Source organism: Lepidochelys kempii, chromosome 11 (assembly GCF_965140265.1).
Source record: "Lepidochelys kempii isolate rLepKem1 chromosome 11, rLepKem1.hap2, whole genome shotgun sequence".
Taxonomy (NCBI): domain Eukaryota; kingdom Metazoa; phylum Chordata; order Testudines; family Cheloniidae; genus Lepidochelys; species Lepidochelys kempii.
The window spans coordinates 44,112,136-44,126,403 of NC_133266.1; the positions used below are offsets into that span (position 1 = coordinate 44,112,136).

The following is a 14,268-nucleotide window of genomic DNA, read 5'->3' on the forward strand; positions in this document are numbered from 1 at the left end:
AGTTGGTCTCAGATCGTTATCCCTTGGACAGACTGGTCCTCTTTCCTCTGCCAGTCCAGGACTACTTACGGTGGTGGATGGTTTCAGGGCAATGTGTGTCAGGGTGTTCGCTTTGCTTAGTCCCCACCAACCAGGACTATTGTCACCAATGCCTCCTTAATAGGTTACAGAGCACACCTGGGCTCACTAAAAGTTCAAGACCTGTGGTTGGAACTGGAAGTTTTTTTGCATATCAGTATCCTGGAGTTCCATGCCATCTACAATGCCAGTAAGGCCTTTCCATATCTTATCAGGGACTCAGCAGTGCACATCCTTAATGAAAATACCACTGATGTATTATGGGAACAGATAGGGCGCATACTCCAATATTCAGTGTCGTGAGGTAATCCGACTTTGGAAGGTTTGCATTGGGGAAAGTGTTACCCCTCTGGCCAATCTCCTACAAGGGATCCAGAATCATCTGGTGGATCACCTCAGCAGAAATTTCTCCCCAAATCATGAATGGTCTCTAAAGCCCGGTATCATTTGGTCCGTCTTTGTGGTGTGGAGCATTTTAATGATAGACCTGTTTGCCACAGGAGACAGAAGAAGTGCTGTCTGTTTTGCTCTCGAAGGTGTCTCAATCTGGGCTCCCTGACAATGCTTCTCACCGGAGCTGCGAATCAGCACTCTTGCATGCCTTTGTTCCAATTGCAATCATCTGACATGTCATTCTCAAGCTGAAATGGGATTGTGCCACACTCATTCTCTTTGCTCCAATGTGGCCAAGACCGCGTTGGTCCTTTGACGTTCTTGCATTGTTGATTTGTCTTCCCATATCTCTCCTTCTTCATCCCAAGCTCATGACTCTGCATCATGGTCAGATTTTGCATCCAGTGCTCAGCTCCCCTGCATCTCATAGAGTGGATGCTGCATGGTTGGAGGACGAGGAGGAAGAACAATGTTTGGAGGTGGTCCGGCAAATCTTTCTTAATAGTAGAAAGCCCTCCTCTAGAGCAGCCTATTTGACCAAATGGAAGTGTTTCTCAATGTGGTCTTTAGGCCAAAGAATTCAACCAGCGATCACTTGTATCCAGGATGTCATGGGTTGTCTGTTACACCTACAGTCTTCTGGTCCTGCACTCAGTTGAGAGTGCACCTGGTGGTAATTTTGGCATTCCATCCGTCCGTCCATCCGTGTTTCCGAGCTCTGTGGTAGTGAGGCTCTGGAAAGGAGTTACTCTTCTCTACCACTGGTGGAAGAACTGGTTCCCTTGTGGGTTCTTAATATGGTCTGAGCAGTTCTTATCAGACATCCATTTGAGCTTCTGGCAACTTTTCTCCCTTCTGTGTCAGAAAATTGCTCTCCTTGTGGCAATAACATGCAAGGAGTGTGTGTGTAAGTTGCAGGCTTTGATGGCAAAGCCTCCTTACACACACTCTTCCAAAGACAAAGTAACCGTGCAGTCTCACCCTAAGTTTTTATCTAAAGTGGCATCTCAGTTTCATTTGAACCAAGTTATGTATCTGTTGGTGTTTGTTCTTAAGCCACATTCAACCCCAGATGAGTAGCATCCTCACATGTTGGATGTCAAGCGATGTTTGGCTTTTTACCTAGGTGGGGCTCAATCTTCCTGTTCTTCATCTCATCTGTTTCAGATGCAGAAAAAATGAAAGGGCAAGCAGCCTCTTCAGACAATCTCGAGGTGGATAACTTCCAATATCATGACCGCATACAAAGTAGCATCCAGACTGCACCTAATCAGTGGGTGCAAGCTCATTCTGCGAGGGCCCTGGCAGTGTTGATCACATTTCTAAAAGATGTTCCTATATTGGACATTTGCAGGGCTGCCACTTGGTCCTAGGTACATTTGTTTTCAACCACTATGCCATTACTACTGCATCCAGATCAGATGCAAACTTTGGGAAGGCAATCCTGCAGTCCTTGTTTAAATACACTCTCTGAATTCCACCTCCTGAGAGTACAGCTTGAGTCACCTACATGGAATACAGGGCTGAATCTACTCAAATTAAAAACAGTTACTTACCCTTATTCCATCTATTGGTCTTCAAGATGCAATGCAGATATGTATTCCACAACCCACCCTCCATCCCCTTTGCCTCAGAGTCTGTAGCTCTTGACGTTTAATGCAAAGAAAGTGAGGGGGATCAGGGCGGTGTTGCCCTTATATAGCCAGGGAGGGGTTAGGGCCACAGGGCATGAATGCTGCCCCTATGAGTACTGCTAGACAAAGTTCTCTGGCTTTGGTGCGCTGGGTGCACACACACCTATGTGGAATATATGTCTGCATCACCTCTTGAACAACAGTTACTATACAGGTAAATACGTTTTCCCCTTAAAACGTGTAATAAATATGTTGAGCCAGATACTAGCTTGAGTTGATCCTCTAAGAATTCACAAAACACTCTTCAGGAGAAGAAGGATAGGGCAGAAACTATTCACCCTGAATTTCCCTTTTAAACTAGTATACAGTGTGTCTTCACGTGCCCTCTATAGCCACAGCTATTGAAAAACATTCCAGAGCAAAGCTCAAGCATAAGGAGTATAACCATATTTTTAAGACTAGAAAAGCTCAGCCCTGTATATGTCCCTGCCAGTGCAGATTAGTTCCATTTGGAATTCTCTGCAGAGGGTTCTTTGTTTATAGCACAGGACATTACCTTAAAATAATGCTGGATTTCTTTGGGCTATGTTAATGTATGCGTGTTTGTTTATAAACACAATTAAGCCTAAAGCCAGATTTTGGCCTGATGCTGAAGAGTTAATGTACATTAAATCTGAGATTTATGAATTTGTCAAATGTACACATTAATATCTATCCTTGCAGTGAATATATGCTGAAGATAAAGGAAATAGAAATAGGGTACTAACGCCTTTTATATATGCTGGGTTTTTTATATGAAAACATGACTCTCATAGTTTAAACCACTTCAGCACAATTTTATTTACAAATTGATTTTTTTTTTTCTTTTTTAGAGGTGTGCTCCTGCATCAATTCGCCTTGTGGACAATGCACAATTTCAGTTTGGTAAGTTCACAAATATTGTGTCCAAAATTAGTATTTATATTCTATTTTTAGAGTGCCTTGTCTGAAGTGACATATCCAGGCTTAAAATCCAGACTGCTTGTCTGTGTCTTATTTCTAGTTTGAATCGTTTTGCCTTTTAGGAAATGTGACTATTATAGTAGGCTACTCTTCCTACTCCTTGCTATCAAATAATGGAGTTTATCCTTTGTCTTAAGCAGTAGAAGTTTATGCTTTGGTGCTAAAAGTCTAGGTTCAAATCTTTTTGATGGACTTCTTCTGGGAGTCCTTATAGAAATGCATCGGTGTGTGTTCTGAAAATAATTCCTACAAAATTTCACATAGCTACTGTAGCTAGTGGACAACTTTAGAGTACAGTGCTTGTAACAGTAACAGTTCATAAAGCTTATTGACTAATGAAATGAACAAGTTGCATATTCTATGCAGTATATCAACATGTGCTTTTATTTTATGGTGACTGATACCCTTTGGAAGTAAAGGGGCAATGAGTATGAAAATGAGATTGATGATAATGTCTAGAGCTGACTATAGTGCAGGGAAGCCGCATGGTCCATGAACTTCTGCCAGTGCATCTCAGTCCTGATTGTGTAATGCACTCAGGGCAGGTCTACACTACAGGGTTAAGTTGACCTAAGTTATACAACTCCTGCTACGTGAATAACGTAGCTGGAGTCGACTTAGCTTAGGTCGACTTTTTGCGGTGTCTACGAGTTTCTCCCACCGACTTACCTTAAGCTTTTTGTTCCGGTGGAGTACTAGAGTTGACAGGAGAACGATCTGCGGTTTCTTTAGCGGGTCTTCAATAGACGCGCTAAATCGACCCCAATGGTGGATCGATCGCCTCAGCGTTGATTCACAGTAAGTGTAGACGTTCCCTCAGTATTAAAGCGATACTTAATGGTATTTTGTGGGTGTCTGATAGGTAAAACATGCTATTGGGATTATATATTCAAATGATTTGGGGTCCAGTTCTTCCCTCTGGTATGCATTGTGTAATGGGAGTTGCGTGTGTGAATCTTAGGGTAAAACTTTTGGCTTTATTTTAACACATTTTGATTTTAAAAAAATCTTCAAAACTGATGTGGAATCCCCTTTTGAATGTATCATAGAATCATAAGACTCGCAGGGACCTCGAGAGGTCATCTAGTCCAGTCCCCTGCATTCATGGCAGGACTAAGTATTATCTAGAGTAGACCATCCCTGTCAGGTATTTATCTAACCTGCTCTGAAAAATCTCCAGTGATGGAGATTCCACAGCCTCCCTAGGCAATTCATTCTAGTGCTTAACCACCCTGATAGTTTTTCCTAATGTCCAACCTAAACCTCCCTTGCTGCAATTTAAGCCCATTGCTTCTTGTCCTATCCTCGGAGGTTGAGGTTAACAACAATTCTCCCTCCTTCTTGTAACAACTGTGGCAAAATACCTTGTTCGCCTCAGTAGGCTCAGTCCTTTTTAGCCTTGGAGACTCAGGTTTGGGGCAAGACGAATCCTTATAGGTGGCACAGGGTCCTGCTACTCCTCTCCTCAGTCAGTCCCTTGTGCTTGTTTTCCTTCCCTTCTGGGGAGCGAGTGCAGCTTCGCTACTGGGAAGGCTTGGTGTCTTGCTGCAAACCGCCTACTGGCAGCTTCCCTGCTCCTCTCGCTCCCTCACTCTCTCCCTCCTTCCACTCAGGGGAGGATTTAAAAAGTTCCCACGCAGTTGGAGTCAGCTGAACCTAATTGGTTCCCTAGCAACCCCTTTTCCAGCTGAACCTTATTGCCCAGTGGTTATCACTCCTCAATGGATAGGGAGGGGCCTTTTAATCCCCTGGGACTAATTACTACCCCCCCCTCCCCCGTAGCTGTTAGTCCTGGGTTTACCACACAACCTTTTATATACTTGAAAACTTATCACGTCCCCTCTGTCTTCTCTTTTCCAGACTAAACAAACCCAATTTTTTCAATCTTCCATCATAGGTCATGTTTTCTACACCTCTAATCATTTTTGTTGCTCTTCTCTGGACTTTCTCCAGTTTGTCTACATCTTTCCTGAAGTGTGGTGCTCAGAAGCTACATAAGCTAACAATGTTATTCTCCACAGGCAAGAAACATTAAAGTGTTAGTATAGGATTGGTCCTGCTGCCCCGTACTATTAATGTAAATTTAAATTTGGGGTGTAATTAAATGATAGCCAGCATTAGTTTAAGAATAAGGAAAAGATCATCATTACTGTTGCTTGGTCCACAAAGCTGTCAATAGCACTTTCCTAGTAAGTTATGCGCTAAGGAATATAGTCGTAATTCAGTGTATAGGGACATGTGCACATAACTACAGTCAGTTTTAATCGTATATAAATCTATGGGTGTCATAAATATAAAGGGAAGGGTAAACACCTTTAAAATCCCTCCTGGCCAGAGGAAAAAGCCTTTCACCTGTAAAGGGTTAAGAAGCTAGGATAAACTTGATGGTACCTGACCAAAATGACCAATGAGGAGACTAGATACTTTCAAAGCTGGAGGGGGGAAAAACAAAGGTTCTCTCGATCTGTGTGATGCTTTTGCCGGGAACAGAAAAGGAATGGAGTCTTAGAACTTAGTAAGTAATCTAGCTAGATATGCGTTTGATTCTGTTTTGTTTAAAAGGTTGATAAAATAAGTTGTGCTGAATGGAATGTATATTCCTGTTTTTGTGTCTTTTTGTAACTTAAGGTTTTGCCTAAAGGGATTCTCTGTTTTGAATCTGATTACCCTGTAAGGTATTTACCATCCTGATTTTACAGAGGTGATTTTTTTACTTTTTCTTCAATTAAAATTCTTCTTTTAAGAACCTGATTGCTTTTTCATTGTTCTTAAGATCCAAGGGTTTGGGTCTGTGTTCACCTATGCAAATTGGTGAGGATTTTTATCAAGCCTTCCCCAGGAAAGGGGGTGTAGGGTTTGGGAGGATTTTGGGGGGAAAGACATTTCCAAGCAGGCTCTTTCCCTGTTCTATATTTGTTAGACGCTTGGTGGTGGCAGCAATAAAGTCCCAGGGCAAAAGGTAAAATAGTTTGTACCTTGGGGAAGTTTTAACTTAAGCTGGTAAAAATAAGCTTAGGGGGTTTTTCATGCAGGTCCCCACATCTGTACCCTAGAGTTCAGAGTGAGGAAGGAACCTTGACATGGTGTCAGAGCGGTGGGATTAACTTGAAATCATTTTGAGATTTTTTTTTTGAACCAGAAGCACAGATGTTTTTAAAAGGAAATATTTTTTTTCCTTTGGGCTCTGGAAAGCAGGTTTTAAGCTGAAAGCAGTTAGAGGTTTTTTTGTCTCTGCTTGGGGGCCAGAGCAGAGACAAAAGGTAATTGTCTTTTGTGAGCTGGAGCTTTCTCTATCTAAAGGCAGGGTGGTTAACCTCCTGCAGGGAAATTCACAAGTCTTCACAGACCTGAAGTTGTTTTTTACCTAAGAGCAACTAGAGAGGTTTTCTGTCTATTTGCCTGGAGACAAAGGTGTTAGGTTTTTTTTGTTTTTTTTTTTTAAAGGATTTTTCTGTAGGCTGACAATCACTATCAGAGAACATATATATCCGGTACAGCACAACCTATTTTTGTTTTGAGAAGCCAAGTTTTTTTGTTTTTGTTTTTAGTTCTAACTCTCGGGTGTAAAGTTAGTTAAAAACAGAGAGGCAAACATGACAGAGCCCAAGGCAGAAACAGCCAAAGAGGCTGCCCACAGGAGAGAACTGGAGGCAGTGAGAGAGACAGAAAAACAACAAGAGGCTGCTCACAGGAGAGCTATGGAGGAAAAAGAAAAAGAGAGGAAGAGAAGGCAGTGGAGATGGAGAAGGCAAAGGCTGAGCGGAATCTACTGGATAACCCTAACCATCCTTCCCCAACAGTCCACAAATGGGAGCAACTGTGTCCACAGTATGATAAATCCAGTGATATTGCTGAATATTTTCTCACCTTTGAGAGACTGTGCACTCTCCATAAAATTCCTGAAGCTCACAAGATGACCACATTGGTTGCAAAATTGACTGGAAGAGCTCTGGACATATTCAATAAGATGCCTATTGATGAGTCTTCTGACTATAATCAGTTCAAGGATTTGGTTTTAAAGCAATTTCAAATTACATCTGAAACGTACAGAGTAAAATTTCAAACCCTTAAGAGAGGCCCTGGACTAAGTAATGTGGCTTATCTAAACCAGATGAAGGATCTTTTAGATAAATGGGTCCAAGGAAGGGGTGTCACTAGTTTTGACGGAAAGTGTGATTTGATAGCTCAGGAGCAATTCCTGAATATGTCCATGGAGAAAATAAAACAGTGTTTATGGGATAAGGAAATGGACTCAGCAGAAAGTCTTGCTGCTTATGCTGATCGATACGAGCAGTCCCAGACGGCCAGAGAAGCGGGGCAAGCCGGAACAAAATGGGTGGAGGGAGGAGAGAGGAACAACCCTGGTCGCAGTTGGAGCGGATACCAGAAGGGACACCCTCAGACCACCCCCTACTACCGGGGGCAGCCCAAGGCCCCAACTACACACCAAGGAATGCTCCAGACACCTTATCGTCCTGCCACACTGTTCTCCAGCAACCCACCTCGCCCCAGTGACCCATCAGCTGGACGATGTTTTAAATGTAATGAGCCGGGGCATGTGAAGGCCATCTGCCCCAAGAACCCCAACAGATTACAGTTCATTGCACCAGAATCATACCAGAGGTCTTCAGGCCCAGATACCTCCCAGACACCCTCAGAGTGGAGGGAAACTGTGAGTGTGGGCGGGCAGAAGGTCACCGCGTGGAGGGACACCGGAGCACAGGTGTCGGCTATCCATGCTTCCTTAGTGGACCCCAATTTAATCGACCCAGAGATGCAAGTGACAATTCAGCCCTTCAAGTCCAACTCTTTCAATTTGCCTACAGCCAAGTTGCCTGTCCAGTACAAGGGTTGGTCAGGAACGTGGACTTTTGCAGTCTATGATGATTATCCCATCCCCATGCTGTTGGAGGAAGACTTGGCCAATCATGTGAAGCTAGCCAAGAGGGTGGGAATGGTCACCCTCAGCCTGGTTAAACAAGCCGTCCCACCTAGCTCTGTTCTGGAAACTTCTGCCAGGAACTGGTCAGAGGTGATGGACCCGGACCCCATGCCAACATCTACAACAGCAGTAGTGGATCCAGTCCCAGAGACCCAGACAGAGCCAGTCCCAGAACCAGAACCGGCAGCAGCCGATAACCCTACACGAGAGGCTCAGCCAGAGCCTGAACCCAACATAGTGCACCAGCGGAGAGTGGTTCACAGTAAATGGAAACAGCCCCATCCCCTACATCACTTCCAGAGGGACCAAGCCTAGGTCCACAATCCAATGAGGAACTGATGTCTCCAACATCAAGGGAACAGTTCCAGACCAAACAGGAAGCAGATGAAAGCCTCCAGAGAGCTTGGACGGCGGCACGGAGCAACCCACCGCCTCTCAGCTCTTCTAATCGATCCAGGTTTGTTGTAGAAAGAGGACTTTTATACAAGGAAACTCTTTCTGGTGGAGACCAGGAAGACTGGCATCCTCAGAGACAGTTGGTAGTTTCAACTAAGTACCCAGGTAAAGCTCTTGAGCTTGGCCCACGATCATCCTAGTAGCCATGCTGGGGTGCACAGGACCAAAGACCGTTTGGGGAGGTCATTCCACTGGGAGGGAATGGGCAAGGATGTTTCTACTTATGTCCGGTCTTGTGAGGTATGCCAAAGAGTGGGAAAACCCCAAGACCAGGTCAAAGCCTCCCTCCAGCCACTCCCCATCATTGAAGTTCCATTTCAGCGAGTAGCTGTGGATATTCTGGGTCCTTTTCCGAAAAAGACACCCAGAGGAAAGCAGTACATACTGACTTTTATGTATTTTGCCACCCGATGGCCAGAAGCAGTAGCTCTAAGCAACACCCTGGCTAAAAGTGTGTGCCAGGCACTAGCAGACATTTTTGCCAGGGTAGGTTGGCCCTCCGATATCCTCACAGATGCAGGAACTAATTTCCTGGCAGGAACTATGGAAAGCCTTTGGGAAGCTCATGGGGTGAATCACTTGGTTGCCACCCCTTACCATCATCAAACAAATGGCCTGGGGGAGAAATTTAATGGGACTTTGGGGGCCATGGTACCTAAATTTGTAAATGAGCACTCCAATGATTGGGACCTAGTGTTGCAGCAGTTGCTCTTTGCCTACAGAGCTGTACCACATCCCAGTTTAGGGTTTTCACCATTTGAATTTGTATATGGCCGTGAGGTTAAGGGGCCATTACAATTGGTGAAGCAGCAATGGGAGGGGTTTACATCTTCTCCAGGAACTAACATTCTGGACTTTGTTAGTCCAGAACACCCAACCTACAGAACACCCTCCGAACCTCTTTAGCCCTTGCTAAAGAAAACCTAAAGGATGCTCAAAAAGAGCAAAAAACTTGGTATGATAAACATGCCAGAGAGCATTCCTTCAAACTAGGGGACCAGATCATGGTCTTAAAGGCGCTCCAGGCCCATAAAATGGAAGCATCGTGGGAAGGGCCATTCACAGTCCAGGAGCTCCTGGGAGCTGTTAATTATCTCACGGCATTCCCCACCTCCAACCGAAAGCCTAAGGTGTACCATATTAATTCTCTAAAGCCCTTTTATTCCAGAGAATTAAAGGTTTGTCAGTTTACAGCCCAGGGAGGAGATGACGCTGAGTGGCCCGAAGGTGTCTACTACAAAGGGAAACGTGCTGGTGGCGTGGAAGAGGTGAACCTCTCCATGACCCTTGGGCGTATGCAGCGACAGCAGATCAAGGAGCTGTGCATTAGCTACGCGCCGACGTTCTCAGCCACCCCAGGACTGACTGAAGGGGCATACCACTCCATTGACACAGGTAATGCTCACCCAATTAAAGTCCAACCTTATCGGGTGTCTCCTCAAGCTAAAACTGCTATAGAACGGGAGATCCAGGATATGCTACAGATGGGGGTAATCCACCCCTCTGGCAGTGCATGGGCATCTCCAGTGGTTCTAGTTCCCAAACCAGATGGGGAGATACGTTTTTGCGTGGACTACCGTAAGCTAAATGCTGTAACTCATCCAGACAACTATCTAATGCCATGCACAGATGAACTATTAGAGAAACTGGGACGGGCCCAGTTCATCTCTACCGTGGATTTAACCAAGGGTTACTGGCAGGTACCGCTAGATTAATCCCCAAGGAAAGGTCAGCCTTCACCACACATGTCGGGCTGTATGAATTTAATGTACTCCCTTTCGGGCTGCGGAATGAACCTGCCACCTTCCAAAGCCTTGTAGATGGTCTCCGAGCAGGATTTGGAGAATATGCAGTTGCCTACCTTGACGACGTGGCCATATTTTCGGATTCCTGGGCAGAACACCTGGAACATCTACAAAAAGTCTTCGAGCGCATAAGGGAAGCAGGACTAACTGTTAAGGCTAAGAAGTGTCAAATAGGCCTAAACAGAGTGACTGACCTTGGACACCAGGTGGGTCAAGGAACTATCAACCCCTTACAGGCCAAAGTGGATGCTATCCAAAAGTGGCATGTCCCAAAGTCAAAGAAACAGGTCCAATCCTCCTTAGGCTTGGCCGGTTATTACAGGCGATTTGTACCACAATACAGCCAAATCGCTGCCCCACTGACAGACCTAACCAAAAAGAAACAGCCAAATGCCGTTCAGTGGACTGAAGAGTGTCAGAAGGCCTTTAACCAGCTGAAAGCGACACTCATGTCTGACCCTGTGCTAAGGGCCCCAGACTTTGACAAACCGTTCCTAGTAACCACAGATGCGTCCGAGCGTGATGTGGGAGCAGTTTTAATACAGGAAGGACCTGATCAAGAATTCCATCCTGTAGTGTTTCTCAGCAAGAAGCTGTCTGAGAGAGAAAGCAACTGGTCAGTCACTGAAAAAGAATGTTACGCCATTGTCTATGCTCTGGAAAAGCTACGCCCATATGTTTGGGGACGGCGTTTCCACCTGCAAACCAACCATGCTGCGCTACAGTGGCTTCATACCGCCACGGGAAATAACAAAAAACTTCTTCGGTGGAGTTTAGCTCTCCAAGATTTTGATTTCGACATCCAACACATCTTGGGAAGTTCTAACAAAGTGGCTGATGCACTCTCCCGTGAAAGTTTCCCAGAATCAACTGGTTAAAATCGTCCTTGAGATGTGGAAAATATTGTTAGTCTTTATATACTTGGTAGTATATTAAGAGGTGCATTTACTCTGTTTTCTCCTAGAGCTCCAGGAAGAAATCACAGCCAGCGTTTCACCCTATCTGTGATTTGGGGGGCGTGTCATAAATATAAAGGGAAGGGTAAACACCTTTAAAATCCCTCCTGGCCAGAAGAAAAACCCTTTCACCTGTAAGGGGTTAAGAAGCTAGGATAAACTTGCTGGCACCTGACCAAAATGACCAATGAGGAGACAAGATACTTTTCAAAGCTGGAGGTGGGAAAAGCAAAGGTTCTCTCGATCTGTGTGATGCTTTTGCCGGGAACAGAAAAGGAATGGAGTCTTAGAACTTAGTAAGTAATCTAGCTAGATATGCGTTTGATTCTGTTTTGTTTAAAAGGTTGATAAAATAAGTTGTGCTGAATGGAATGTATATTCCTGTTTTTGTGTCTTTTTGTAACTTAAGGTTTTGCCTAAAGGGATTCTCTGTTTTGAATCTGATTACCCTGTAAGGTATTTACCATCCTGATTTTACGGAGGTGATTTTTTTACTTTTTCTTCAATTAAAATTCTTCTTTTAAGAACCTGATTGCTTTTTCATTGTTCTTAAGATCCAAGGGTTTGGGTCTGTGTTCACCTATGCAAATTGGTGAGGATTTTTATCAAGCCTTCCCCAGGAAAGGGGGTGTAGGGCTTGGGGGGATTTTGGGGGGGAAAGACGTTTCCAAGTGGGCGCTTTCCTTGTTGTTTTTGTTAGACACTTGGTGGTGGCAGCAATAAAGTCCCAGGGCAAAAGGTAAAATAGTTTGTACCTTGGGGAAGTTTTAACTTAAGCTGGTAAAAATAAGCTTAGGGGGTTTTTCATGCAGGTCCCCACATCTGTACCCTAGAGTTCAGAGTGGGGAAGGAACCTTGACAATGGGCATTGGTATGCAAATCTACTCTAGAAAGCTATTTCCAGTTAAAGTAAAAGCATATGCATTCCTTATGGAGTTGTGTATGCATTGTGTAGTGAGGAAATGAAAATGAGTGAATGCATTGTGATTTGCGTGCTAGACTTCAGTGTTTAATAGTCTTCAGTTACTGTCTTTTTTTGTAGCTAACCCATATTTTTACTTTTTCAAAATGGAAGTTCTGTAATGTATTATGACAGTTTCTGAACACAATACAGAAAATTAAACGGTTATAGAATAAACCAGCCCCTTTGCGTACTAGGGTATCTTGCAGAGAGCACATTACATTTGGTACTGTTTGTTTATGGATGTGAATCAATGCAATGTGATTGACATATGAAGACTTAGTTTAGATGCTGACTACCTGAGATTTTTCATTGAAGTGATAGCATGACAGTTAGCTTGAGACCTATCATGAAGGTATCAATCTCCCGATTTAAATAGGAGGATGCTGATGGCAACATGCTTTCAGTGAGGGACTTAAGTCCTGGAAGTCACTTATCCTTGAGTCCAACAAACTCAGGGTGTGTGGAACTTTAGGGTATGTAGCAAGGTCTGCCGGTCCCTCCCAGGTTTTTGAGGAAGAGTGCTTTGAGGGGTAAATGAAGTGGGGGAGTAGTAATGACTAGTCCAGGGGTGGGCAAACTTTTTGGCCCGAGGGCCACATCAGGGTTGCGAAGAATCACCTCCCCAAACAGCCTGGCTTCCGCCCCCCTCCCATTTCCCTCCCCCTCCCAGGACCCCACCCCATCTAACTGCTCCCTGTCCACCCCCGGGACCCTCTGCCTCTTATTCAACCTTTCCACCCTGTTACCATGCTGCTCAGAGCAGCAGGAGCTCACAGCCCCACCAGAGCCAGTCACGCCACCCACGCTGCCCGGCAGGAGTGGCTGGCCAGAGTGCTGGCAGCGCAGCAGCGTTGCTGCGGGGGATGGGGGACAGTGGGGAAGGGGCCGGGGGGTAGTCTCCCCGACCAGGCGCTCAGGGGCCAGGAAGGTCCCACGGGCAGAATGTGGCCCACGGTCCATAGTTTGCCCACCTATGGACTAGTCCCAATAACAGGAATGGGGGGGAGGGGAAATACATAGTTCTTAAGGACTTAGATCTTTGATATCTTCTGTATTCTATTATAGTGAATGTGTACCTATAGCAAAGGACAGATGCATTTTTAAAATTTGAAATTGCAAGTTTAGATTTAAAATTTACTAACATAGTTGAAATGATTTGAAAACTGGTCTTCCACTCAGGCTTAGACCTGAGTTTAGGGTTGTTTCACTTATTCTTATCAACTTCAAGTACTTTTAAACAGCTCTCTCCATTGTTTTAAGTGTTTGTGAGATAGTTAATGGCTGCTGGAAAAACATAAACCCTGAACCTATTTCTTAAGCATGCAAAACATCTTCCAGTTTCTTTTAAAGGTTGTGGTTGAGTAAATTATTGTCCTTTATTGCCTTAACTGATGCAGCCTTTTTGTGTTTGTCAATTTTCCATGCACATTTGTCATTTATCAAATGTATATAGAGGTGTACTTTTTGCAACTTGTTCTTATCTTACTATGCGAAGGAGAGTTGTTCTTTTTAGTGAAGAGGAAAGAAGGCTAATGAATTACTGAAGTTCATGCTTTATTCAGGAGAAAATACTTTGAAGTATTTTACAAGGAAGTATTTGGAAATATCATGTAATAGTGCATAACTTTTTTATGAATTGGGCTCACAGCATGTAAGCCAGATGTAAGGCTATTAAAATGAAGCAGTTGTGGGAATTCAGACATTGCTAGTAACTGAAAACAATGGAAAGCACAGTAAAAGGCTTTCATCTCAATTCAACCCAGTCCTGAGGCATAGATGTTAATTTAACAGACTCCAAGATGCCATTTATGTATTCTGGTAATTTTAATTCTGTGTATGTGATTAAGGAAGCAATTACTAGTTTTATGTAGAGAAATCTGCACAAGTGATATAACCAAGAAGGGGAAAAACTCTATACACTTTACTTCATTTTTGGATATCTGTTTCAATGGTTTGGCATAACTTAAAAAAGAAATAAAACCAGCAACGACTAATTTCTGTTCCATTAAAAAATGGAGTGTGGTTTAAACTTTCTGTG

General features: G+C 44.0%; 1 protein-coding gene across 19 annotated transcripts in view; it reads left to right on the forward strand.

Moving 5' to 3' along the window:
* The window catches only part of AGPS (alkylglycerone phosphate synthase), a 180,230-nt gene that overhangs the window by 108,559 nt on the left and 57,403 nt on the right, over nt 1-14,268 (forward strand). For all 19 annotated transcript variants that reach the window (XM_073305970.1, XM_073305969.1, XM_073305972.1 and 16 more), the window contains one exon: nt 2,978-3,029. In XM_073305970.1, the coding sequence (XP_073162071.1) occupies nt 2,978-3,029 (52 nt within the window). The remainder of the gene's footprint in view (nt 1-2,977; nt 3,030-14,268) is intronic.